General features: G+C 42.9%; 1 protein-coding gene across 1 annotated transcript in view; it reads right to left on the bottom strand.

The window, feature by feature from the left end:
* The window catches only part of EDNRB (endothelin receptor type B), a 61,961-nt gene that overhangs the window by 7,620 nt on the left and 42,950 nt on the right, over window positions 1–11,391 (bottom strand). Inside the window, exons 3-7 of the mRNA XM_019523826.1 lie at window positions 4,393–4,505; window positions 4,006–4,210; window positions 3,507–3,656; window positions 1,888–2,021; window positions 612–720 (exon numbers count right to left, since the gene is read on the bottom strand). Coding sequence (XP_019379371.1) covers window positions 612–720; window positions 1,888–2,021; window positions 3,507–3,656; window positions 4,006–4,210; window positions 4,393–4,505 — 711 coding nt within the window. The remainder of the gene's footprint in view (window positions 1–611; window positions 721–1,887; window positions 2,022–3,506; window positions 3,657–4,005; window positions 4,211–4,392; window positions 4,506–11,391) is intronic.

Genomic DNA, 11,391 nt, shown 5'->3' on the forward strand with positions numbered 1-11,391 from the left:
GGGTTGCAAGATACAGGTTTGAACCTCCTCAGGCTGAGGAAAGCCTAAATCCCAAGAATCCCACTTCTTTTAGTCTTTAGCTTTATCTAAGGTGGGCAGAGCAGCCCCATCACCTGGCTCCTCAGTCCATGTTTTTACAGAAAGCAGCCACAGCTGCAAGGCTAATCCTGCCAGTGTTTAAGTGTGTTCTGGGGCTGCAGATCAGATTGGCCCTCTAAGGGGAGTTAAGTAAGAGAAAAGCACATAGCTTTTCATCCAGGAACAGTTTTGGGAACGAGTACAGGGAGAACCGTAGGTGCCCAGGGAACTTTCAGACTACACAAGAAGATGCCTAATCAATTTAGGCATCTCCAGTGTTAGGCAGCAGTTCAGGGGGTGAGCGGGGGGAGAGGTGGTTAGGACTACAGTTTTGGACTTCGGTATCCATGTACAGAAGCCCCATACAAGACCCATGTTTTACTTAAATCCCAATTAAATCTGAAGGGATAAATCCTTTCATAGTGTTAATTAACTGGTACATGTGGCTTGGGCAGGCCCACTACGTGGGGAAAATTTCACCCACAGAACATATGGTTTTTGACTCAGAGAAGATTAGCCATATAGTTTCTTACCTTAAAGCAGTTTTTGAATCTTTTGCTCACCAAATACAGAGCTATCGGATTAATGCAGGAATTCAGCGTAGCCATATTAATACCGATGTAGTCCATTATGAGAAAAAAGCTGTGTGGAAAATTAAAATAAATAAGATTGACAGCCATGGTGGCAAGTGTTGGCTTTGCTCAGTTTGCCAAGGCCTGCTACCATATAATAGGAAAAATGGTGCCTATGGCATTGAGACTACTGATAGGTGTGAACTACAGGATGGTTCTCAGAAGGATCAAGGGGATTTGGACCATTTGAGTAGAGGCTCTATACCCCTAGCACAGCGTATCACCTCTTGATAACACAACTGCCATGAAACTGTCCTATGAGGACTGCTGCAAACAGGATTCTCACTGAAGAAATACAGTACTACCTTGGATTGCACTGTCTTTCTGCTCTGAATTACTTGAAGACAGATAGAGGGTAATGTGTACCTTCCTGAACCCTGCCCTAGCTCCCTCTGCTTCTCAGCATGGATCCATGAGCTGGTAAAATATCTGCTGGTTCCTGGAGGAAGGTCTGGAGTTGGACAGAAACACTACTTTTGAGGCAGACTCAGTATCTAACTTTGAATTAAGTAAAGGATTGTATTTATCATTAGATCACAGGAGCATTCCAATTTCCTCCTCTCTCAGAGTCCATCAATCCCAAATAGTAGTTGATGGTGAAGTACAGTCCAGGAAAGACTGAGGTTCAAACCTGGCTCCTAGTTTTTAGTTGTCCTGAGAGAAGATTGTGTTTCATGTTCCTCAGATGTGATTTCCTACCTTTCTCAAATGTGAGAAGCTCACTATTTACAATTCATATTTCTATAACAACTCTCATCATATATGGGTATTTTCTTAATACCATATTCACAAATGAATATGCTTTTTAGGCCTCATGATTATGTAGAAAAGCTCAAAATCATAATACTTGTGCATCCCAAAGAGTTAAACCCAAATGCAGAAAACAAAGCCAAACAACTGTTTTCAGACAAATCTCATTATGTTTAGGCCAGTCTCTTGATTCTGGGGGTTCTGATTCTGATTAATAATATATAGAAGCAGAGGATTAGAAATACTGGAGCTCTATCCAAGTCTTCCTGAACTGAGAGGGAAAAAGGTGGCACAAGTAGGGCCCTATTCAAACAGTATTTTCAGCTACAAGAAAATGAAGCATAAAAATATGCTTGGGAAAAAAGTGAACACTGCTTGAGAATTTTCATTGCAAGCCTGCTATCTTATTTCGCCCAAACCCTCTTACCTTAAAAGTTCACATCTATTCGGGTCTCTTTGATCATAAATAGTGAGCTTCAGAATCCTACTTAAGTGAAGAGGGAGCCAGCACAGGCCAAAGACCACTACCAGACAGAACACAGTTTTGGCCACTTCACGCCTCTGAAAATAAAATCAAAAGGAACCAGATTAAAAAAAATCTTGTTATTGATCTTGTTCTCTTTTTAAATCAAAATATTCAAGACTATACAACAATGAGTACCAATAACACAGTTTGGTGATGTTCAGTAAATTTTTTAAAAATATGATTCATTTTCAGATGTTTCTATTTTAGATGTTCTGAACAAATTCTTCATAAAAATGAATAACTTTTGGGGAGTAAAATCTAAGATACAGTCCCAGATACTTCCTGAATTAAAAGTGGTTTCCATCACTTCTGGTTCTAGTTAGTCACTTTAATGACTAATTAAGAGGTAATTAGCTCTGTTGACAATGTTGCACTTAAGTATTCACAAAACTAGCAGAAGAGCTCATTTGTACAGCTGTCTTCATTTGGCACTGTGCCAGGGTAAATTAACAATTTTGGAGGTGGCTGTATTGCTTCTGCTTTAGGAGGTAGTCCACAGCTATTCCCACTTGGTTCCAACTGCATATTTCTTTTTGGTTTGACCTAAGGTCTAGTTTTAAATATCTCAAAAGACATACATTACATATATTAATAGAGAAGATTTTTGCTAATTTATTGTAATTACACTTCATATTAGTGAGCAAGCTAACAAAGAAGAGAGCAAAGATCACAGCTACACTTTACAAATATAGTTTAATATTAATACTTATGATAATCTGTCATGGCACATGAGTAAATTCATTAAATACATTTTGTTAATAATAAGACCTCATTACAACACTGCATTTTACTAGGTCTCAGTTTTATCACAAACCTTGGACAATTTTGGTGTTTTTCTTAAAGTATTGGCTTCTGCATTTATATAAATTACACTGCAATCTCAGGATTCATTTTTTTTAAATGTTTCTAAACCTCAGAGCGGCAGAGGATAACTTAGAAATGTCAATCTAAAGTCTCAAAGTCTATGAGATAAATAAAAAGAATTCAGAACCTAGGGCGCTGGTAGATGTGGGGAAAAACCCCCCAGTGCTTTACTGGGAGCAGCAATACATTACCTTCAAACTGGCTCTGCAGCGTCTGTATATATTGGGCACTTCAGCTGGGCTTTTTGGTGTTTTATCAAAAGCTGATTCAATCAGTTATTAGATAAGCATGCCAAAAAGCCTCACTAAAGCACCCAGTCTATACAGATGTTGGGAAAGCTGGGTCCAATTAACACAATGGCTCTTCTGGACATGTACTGGGCTTGGCAAGGGAGTGTGCTGAGTTTAAAATGCCATATTTTTTCTTTCCATGTCTGGAAGCAGCCTTATTGTAAAAGTCTTTTGATTTTCAAGCCTCACAATTTTGGAGGTGCTAGTTTATGATTTGTGACGACTTGGCATTGCTACTGCTAATGAACTACTAAGTAGCACACTAGACAGCTATTTTAGTGAACATGAATGGTGTAGTAAATGGGTTAGTAAAGATCTTACTATTTCATCAGTTATTTAGCACTACTTGTATGTACATAACATTACCTGTTTTAAGTGGTCATTTAATGCAATTTGCATTCCACTTTTCTTTTTAAGCATCTCACAGGTCATCAGGGTATAGAAAAATGCTGTGATGGCCAATGGCAAACAAAAATAAAAGCTGAACAGCCACCAATCTTTAGCTATCTTGTAAAACTGGAAAAGATAGTTAAGAGTTCAGTTTTGTGTGTAATATAGACAACATTTACATTCTAACAATGTGCAGCATTTAGCATGCCTTACATAAGTAATCAATCAATCCACATAACATCTCTGAGTTATAAAAGCATTATTACCCATTTTACAATAGGAAACAGAGAAGTTAAACAGCTTTCTTAAAGCTAAACAACAAGACTGCAACAGGTTTTTTATAACTTTCTATTCACCATTGCATTTTATAGTATCGTAAGTAATGACAAAAAAGTCTTACACAGAACTCTTTAGACTTTTGAGAAAACTACATTAAGTTTTTAGGAAAAATTGGTTTAAAGGAAGAATGTCTTACCTGCATAAAAGATGTTTTTTGTATGGGGTGAAGCAGACAGACTCTAAAATGCTTTCCTTTATAGTCCATGGAAATCATATCAAAGCCTATAGCTTCTGGAACAGCTAATACCACTGAGACAACCCAGATCAATACAATTTCAACAGCAGTCCACTTTGGCACTCCAATTCCCTTGATGCGACTCCAAGAAGCAACTGCACGATACCTAAATATCCACAATAGATGTTTATTAGATTAGAGGGCTAAATTATGTTTTGTGTTAAACTGGTGTGAGCTCAACTGAGAGCAACTGAATCAAATGGAAAAACTGACTTCACATGTGTATTTTGTGTTTCAAAAGATTATTAAAATACAATACAGAGGGTGGGAAAACAGAATGGCTCTTACCTATCAATACTGAGGGCACACAAACTTAACACTGTGATACCCACTGATGCCTTTTGAATGAAAGGAACCAGTTTACACATTTCAACTCCAAAAGGCCAGTCCTCCGCAAGGAGCTGAAAAGAGAAAATGATTTTCTTTTAATAATGGCATTTATGTAATATAAACATTTCTCTTAGATAATTTTCTCTTATGGTATTTAAGGCCCAGTCTGCCCCATCAGGAAGCAGAAATACACACTGGGTACATCTACACATGCACACTTACTGTGCAATAATTTAGTTTACTGAGCAGTAACCAAAAATTACTGTGCATTACAGGCACACGTCTACATGTGCGCGCCTGTACTGTGCAGTAACTATGGTGATGCCAACTTGGGTGTAAATTTGCTACCTGCATGATGCAGGTAGCAAATTTACGCCCAAGTAGTTACTGCACAGAAATGGACGTATAGATGCATTTCTGCACAGTAATACTGTGTGGGTGGGATGAATTGAGACTAACTTTATTCCCATGTCAGTCTACACACAGTGTTACTGAACTGTAATGCCTGCACATGTAGATGCTGGTCTAAAAGCCACTTACTGTGCAGTAAGTTACTGCTCAGTAAAGGAATGTGTAGACATGCCCACTGTAGACTAGATTTACAAGGCAGACAGACACAGTGCTGCATCTCAGTTCCATAGACAACACATGGGAGAGCTGTGTACATCACAAAGGGATCCACAACAACCAGCATACTGAGCATGGAGCTGTTTAAAAAAGCCCATAGAAAATGCTGGTGGGAAATGCCAACTCCAATGCAAGAGATGTCTATCTCTGACTTGGATTAATAACTCTGAATTCTCTTATAGAGTTAGGCACCTGTACCCCTTTTTAAAAAAAAAAGAAGGACAGATCAGTCTTTTTCTCCACAACTGGAAAAGAAGGTAGCAGTGGCATGAATATTTCAGCATTTAAGATTAAAAAGTCATTGAAGCAGGGGCCATAAACAAGGTCTCCCTCTCCCAGGTCTGTGCCATAACCACTAGACTAGAGCATGACTCTCTCTCTGGTTCCAAAATGTATTTTAAGTATTCCACACAAAGTGGTAAGGCTTCAACATAAGGAATAAGAGACTAGTTTAGAATGGCCTATAGAACAGAGGCTTAACTGACCATTACGGTGTCCTCAGCGGCACTCTGCCAACTCTCTTCTCACCCCTGCTCCGCACCCCCACCCTACAGCTTTCCTCTTTCAGCTCTGGCTCCAGCAGTGGGCAGTGCAGGAGGAGCAGCTGGAGGTTTGCTGCTTCCTTTTTTGCTGGCACGCATGTTGAGAGGACAAATACATCCCCTCTGTAGCAGAGAACCTCTGGCTCCTCCTCCTTCACTATGCACTGCCATTCCTTCTCTGCCCTCCCCACTGCCAGAACCAAAGCAGCCTCAGGGAATGTATAGGGTGCAAGGCGGAGGGAGAGGATAGAAAGTTAAGGCACCCCACCTAGCTCCATCTTGGTGCACCACCATTAGGAAGCGCCTAGGGGTTCATGCTTCTCTTGCCCACCCATCATTAGACTACTGCTATGGAACAACCCAGAACAGCCTATAGTGTCATGGTTAGGAAACTCTTCAAGCATATGATTTTTCAACTCCTCTCAGAGGAGATGGATTTAAACTGGTGTTTCACCTCCATGACAGTGCTCTGAGTTAGAACAATAACAGATGCAACAGTCATTTCTTTCTCTAGCTGCCATTGTTTGTATGCCTACATATGGTCAGGGCATATCTACTACACCTGGCTCTGCAAATGAGACAGGCATTGGCCATTGGCCTATTTTGTGAATTCAGATGGGGAGTAGACATGAGCTCAGCAGTCAGTGCTGTCCAAACTTAGGTGGTTATAGGAATGTGCAGTAGAAAAAACATAGGTACTTATAGGATTTTATCAACAGAAACTTTGGCACCTAAAAGATACTGAAAGGAAGAATCAGGGGCTTAAGTTCTTTTTGTGAATCAAGCCTTAAGGAGCTTTGGGTATTATTTCCAGTGCTGGCATCCATATGTTTAGGAAACATCAGACAGGTAAACCCCATGCAGAATTTCTGCCAGGCAACTCAAAGGCTTCCTCCCATTGGAAGGGTTGGTATGAGCTGTGTTTAGATGGCCTCTGCTGAATCCTTCCAGTAGTGGAACTGGCATAAGCCAGCAGTGAAGAACCGCAATGTTCATTATGGGCTCAGTGCTTATTGAATGGAGCCCTGAGGACCCATCCATTTTCCCTCTACTTTTAACATTTCCGCCTTAATTCTTGATGACAGCTATCCTTAGGGTGAAGGAAGTCTGAACTATTTGTCTTGGTCTTGCTTTTTCTGGCTTGAGAGCTTATTGCTTTTCCTCTTTTAAATGTTCCAAGCAACTCACAATTTACTAGAAACATAGGAAGTTATCCTGAGATGAATCAAAATGGATACAGTTTTGCTACCAGGTATTAGTGTTTTTTTGTGGTACTGTTTCACAGTGACTCCATATATAACAACACCAGAAAGATCTCATATGCACCACTTCCAAGATTACATGTAGAATAAAATAATAATGCATTGTTGTTCTGATTTTGTTTCAGTAGCTCCTCTGGGTCTCACACTTTAGGGAAAGTATCCTTCAATTAGTGGGAGAATTATTTAAGCAGACTGTTCATAATAAATTATGGGGCATTTCTGCTCAATGAAGAACTGGCCCATTGGATAAATAGCTCATGGGTTCAGATACATTTTCACCACTATTGAAACTGATGACTAGTGCTTTGCTGAATTGGAGCCATACAGTGTATAATAGGAGAAACAGCAAAGAAGCCTAACATCATGCTGCTCATTTCCTTGGTTAGCAACTCTGTAATACTTGTACAGTAATAAAATGGAAAAATACCTCTTAATCTGGTGATTTTATGTTTTTGAGTATTGTATAAAAGGGGTTAAAGTAGGGGTGGGCAATTATTTTGGCTGTCAGGCCACTCAACAATTTGTGGTCAGCTTTTGAGGGTCTCATACATAAAATCATAAAGGCTGCCTTCCACTCACCCAACAGCTCATCACACTGTGTGGCTGAGTGGGTGGAAGGCAGCCAGGAGCTGGAGCCCTGTGCACTGGGGCAAGGGCTGCCCAACTGCAGCTTTCCCCCTACCTAGCTGGGCGCATGGTGCCTGGCACACTCCCCACAGCCGCCACCGCCTACTTGTGCTACCTACTGCCTGGAGTGGCACAGCAGGGGAAGAAGGAAGAGGAGCTACTGGAGGCAGGAGGTTCTGTGTGCACTGGCTGGGGCTGGGACCAGGGTCAGGGCCAGAGTGGTACCATTGCAGGCATTGGGTGGGTGCAGGTGGTAGTGCGATATGGCATGGGCTGCCCCAGATGGGAGTGGGCAGGGCTTGGCTCCATGTGGAGTGCCGCGGGGGCAGCTGTGAGCCAGATAAAATCAACTGGAGGGTCAGATCCAGCCTGCAGGCCATATTTGCCCACCCCCAAGTTAAAGAATGAGTGGAAAGGATGAATATTTTACAGCTCATGGTAAATACACATGTATTTCTTTTCACACAATGTGGGGATATGACTCAGCCTTAGCAATTACAGTATTTGAGCATGTTTCTTGTGCAGATTGATTTCAGGATTTACAATAGTGGCCTCCACCATGAGACTTCTTTTAGGGGATGTTCTAATGAATGATGCCAACAAGCTACTAGAAAATGACAATGCATTCCTGCAGACAGTTACAGATATACTGAAAAGGTATCATGAATAAATAAATGGATAAGGGATTCATTTAAATTAAGCATCTACTGAATTTCTGGTCTACTGCACCGAAGTGCCACAGAATCTAGGAACCTTGCAAGTATACACAATTGCTGCAAAGTGCAAAAGACTGTTTGTAATAAGTGAAAAAATGAGGGAAAAATTATTTTCCCCTTTCCCCTTCCCCAAATCAATTTCAAAACACTAAGCAAAGTTTTTTATTGAAAGACCTTAATTTGGAATATGGTATGTATCTATGTACCACTTCCATTTACTAGCTAGAATTACAAATGTTTGTCCATCTATCTAACACCTTCTCCTACTAAAACTCCTGTGGTAAGGGACCAGTGCTTTTAAAACATGATAAGACCTCTACGTTTATGGTGTCCAGTGGCAGGCAATGATACAAACTGTAATGAAAAGTTTAAAATCCTAGGGGGCCAAGGGTCTATTATAAATCTGCACCAATTAAATAGATAAATACTGCAGACAATAATTTGTCAAAATATTAAAAATGTTGAGTAGTTCTTTTAAGTTTATATTATTTGTTGCATGTTTCTGCAGCTCTCTTCCAAACCTACTTCATATCTATGCTGCATAGGGGTACCATACATCTGGGTTTTTCCAGACATTTCCTCTTTTTGGGTCCTCCCATCACCATCTAGGTTGTTTTCTTAAACATCAACAATTTCTGAGATTTTGCTCTGCTCAGCATTGAAGTTTTCCCCTGCACTTCGCGGCCTGTCCTAGCAAGGAGCTGCTTGGGGCTGGGGAGAGTAGGGAAAAGCAACTGGAGGCAGGGGGTATCACATGCATCTGTGCACATACACACATGTGGCCAGCATGCAGCCAGGCAGGGTGGTGGGAGCAGCCCTGGCAGCTGCATGCAGGTAAATCGATGGGGGATGGGGGTTGGATGGCCAGGACTAGGGGAGTGTCTGGGGGGATGTGTGTGTGGGGGGATGTGTGGCAGAGTGTGTGGAGGGGATGGGCATGTGAGGGCAAGGGGTGGTGCCTGGTGGTGCTGGGGGAAGATGTTTGGATGCTGGGGCTACAGCAGAGCAAGGGAGGAGCCTACCCCTCCTGTGGGGGAGGCAGATTGCTGCAAGGCCAGGCTGGTGGCACTGGGGTCTGTGCCCTTACTTGCAAGGGCAGGGCAGCCAGGAGATGCTGCAGGGTAGGCAGCGCAGGGGGCTGGGGACCAGGAGTGAGGGGCGAAGGGGGTGGAAGGGCTGTGAGTCATGAACATATGGCACAGGCAGCGCCAGGGGGCTATGAGTCAGGAATGGGGGCAGCAGCTGTGGCTTGGGAGTGAGAGGCAGGGGCAGGACATGGGCATCACTGTGCCCCCACAATCATATTTTTCCCCCTCCCCCAACAGTGTCCTCTTTTTTTAAACTGGAAATATGATAACCCTAATGCTGCACATAATACATTATTTTGAGAATCAAGTACCTAATGTATAACTCAAATCCCATATAAATATTAGTCAGGAAAATCACATTAGTACTTAGAAAAAGTATTTATTTCTAGAAATTAAGTCCTAGCTGTGTTTACTCCAATACAAGATTTTTATGATAATTACAAAATATTAATAATCTTCAAAATGGAATATTTATGATAGAGAAAACTTTTTTCTTGAAAGGAAGATTTTCTTTAACAAACAGCTGAGATTAGGCAGCCCTGTTGAGGATGGAAAAAGAAAGAAAATAGTGTAATGTTTTCTTCAGCCAAATTAAAATGCAAAGAAAATTTCCTATAACCTCCTCTGTGCCAAGCGGCTTTTGCAGGTACTCTGTATTTACTCATTTTATATGGGCAATGCTTAGCTATGCATTTTGGCCTGCTTAACCGTGCAGTTTGTAAAGACTAATTTAGATATAACAAACAAAAGAGGAGATATTGCAGAATGACATATATCAAACCTAAGAAACCTAGTTCTATTAAACATGCCATATTTATGTCTAATTGATTAAGTACACACTGTTATTCTGATGTGATGGATTATAAATTTAAACCCAGAGCTGAGGAAACAGTGGTGCAAAACCTTCCCAACTGCAGCTGCAGCCAAGAGATCTTGTGACTCAGAGGCACACCTGTGAGTTCGTCTTTCCCCTGCTTCCTTTTTGTGGTGTGAGGCCCAGGAGGATGTTAGTAATTTGCTGCTGGAATAGATTGTTAACAAACTACAATAGTCCTTCAACCGCCCTCCCCTTGATGGTTCATCTGTGGTGGCCACTGGCCAGAAAATAGAGATTGGTGCCAAGATCCCACCCAGTCCTATCCACTGTCTCTGGTATTCAACAGATATAAAGTAGGCCTATACTACTGATCTGCATGCTGAAAAAAGTTGTGTGGTTGCTTTTAGAGCAGCGCCACGCATACGCAATGCCATTCTCAGTATCATGCCTGCCAGACAAGCAGATTCTGAAATGTCCCTGGGCACATGTCAAAAGTAATGACATTTTTCAGCAAGCGTCGCTGTGTGGAGTGAGACTAAGTGGGTTGGGACTACTTTCTCAGTGGCAGTGTCAGGATCCCTACTGGGGTTACCATATTTCCAGTTCCAAAAAAGAGGACACCTGTCAGGGGAATACCTCACTCCGAAACCACAGCCCCCTGGCTCTGCCAGTCGCCCTCACTCCCAACCTGCAGCCCTCCCCCCCCATCCCCGCTGCTGCCCCTCACTCCCAACCAACAGACCCCTGGCCCTGTCAGTACCCCTCACTCCCGACCCACGGTCCCTTGCGCTCCCCCTCCCCCTCCCCCCAGGTCCTGTTGGTGCCCCTTAATCCCGACCCACAGCCACCTGGCACTGCCAGTGTCCCACACTCCTGAACCACAGCACCTGCCCCTCCAGCCCTGCCGGTGCCCCTCACTTCCAACCTGCACCCCCCTGCTCCCCCCAGCCCTGCCAGAGAACACCCCCAGCTGCTCCCATCCTGACCAGGCTGGAGTGCAGTGACTCCGATTTGTGTGGGCGGCAGTGGAGCAAGTCTGGTCCTGGTGTGGGTGGGACAGAGGAGGAGGGAATACCTGTGGCAACCCCTACCCTGGGCTGGGGCTCCAGTGCTGTGAGCCTGCCCATGCCCCTGCCCCTTCCCACAGTGTCTCCTGGGGCATCCTGGCCCCTGCAAATACAGGCACTGCCCCAGTGCCGCTGGCCTGGTCATGAAGCTCCCTGCTGGCCCCAAAGGGCCCCCTGCCCCCTTCCCCTGTTGGAGGGGCAAGCACCTCCC

Source organism: Gavialis gangeticus, unplaced genomic scaffold (genome assembly GCF_001723915.1).
Source record: "Gavialis gangeticus isolate Ggan-Ray unplaced genomic scaffold, GavGan_comp1, whole genome shotgun sequence".
Taxonomy (NCBI): Eukaryota; Metazoa; Chordata; order Crocodylia; family Gavialidae; genus Gavialis; species Gavialis gangeticus.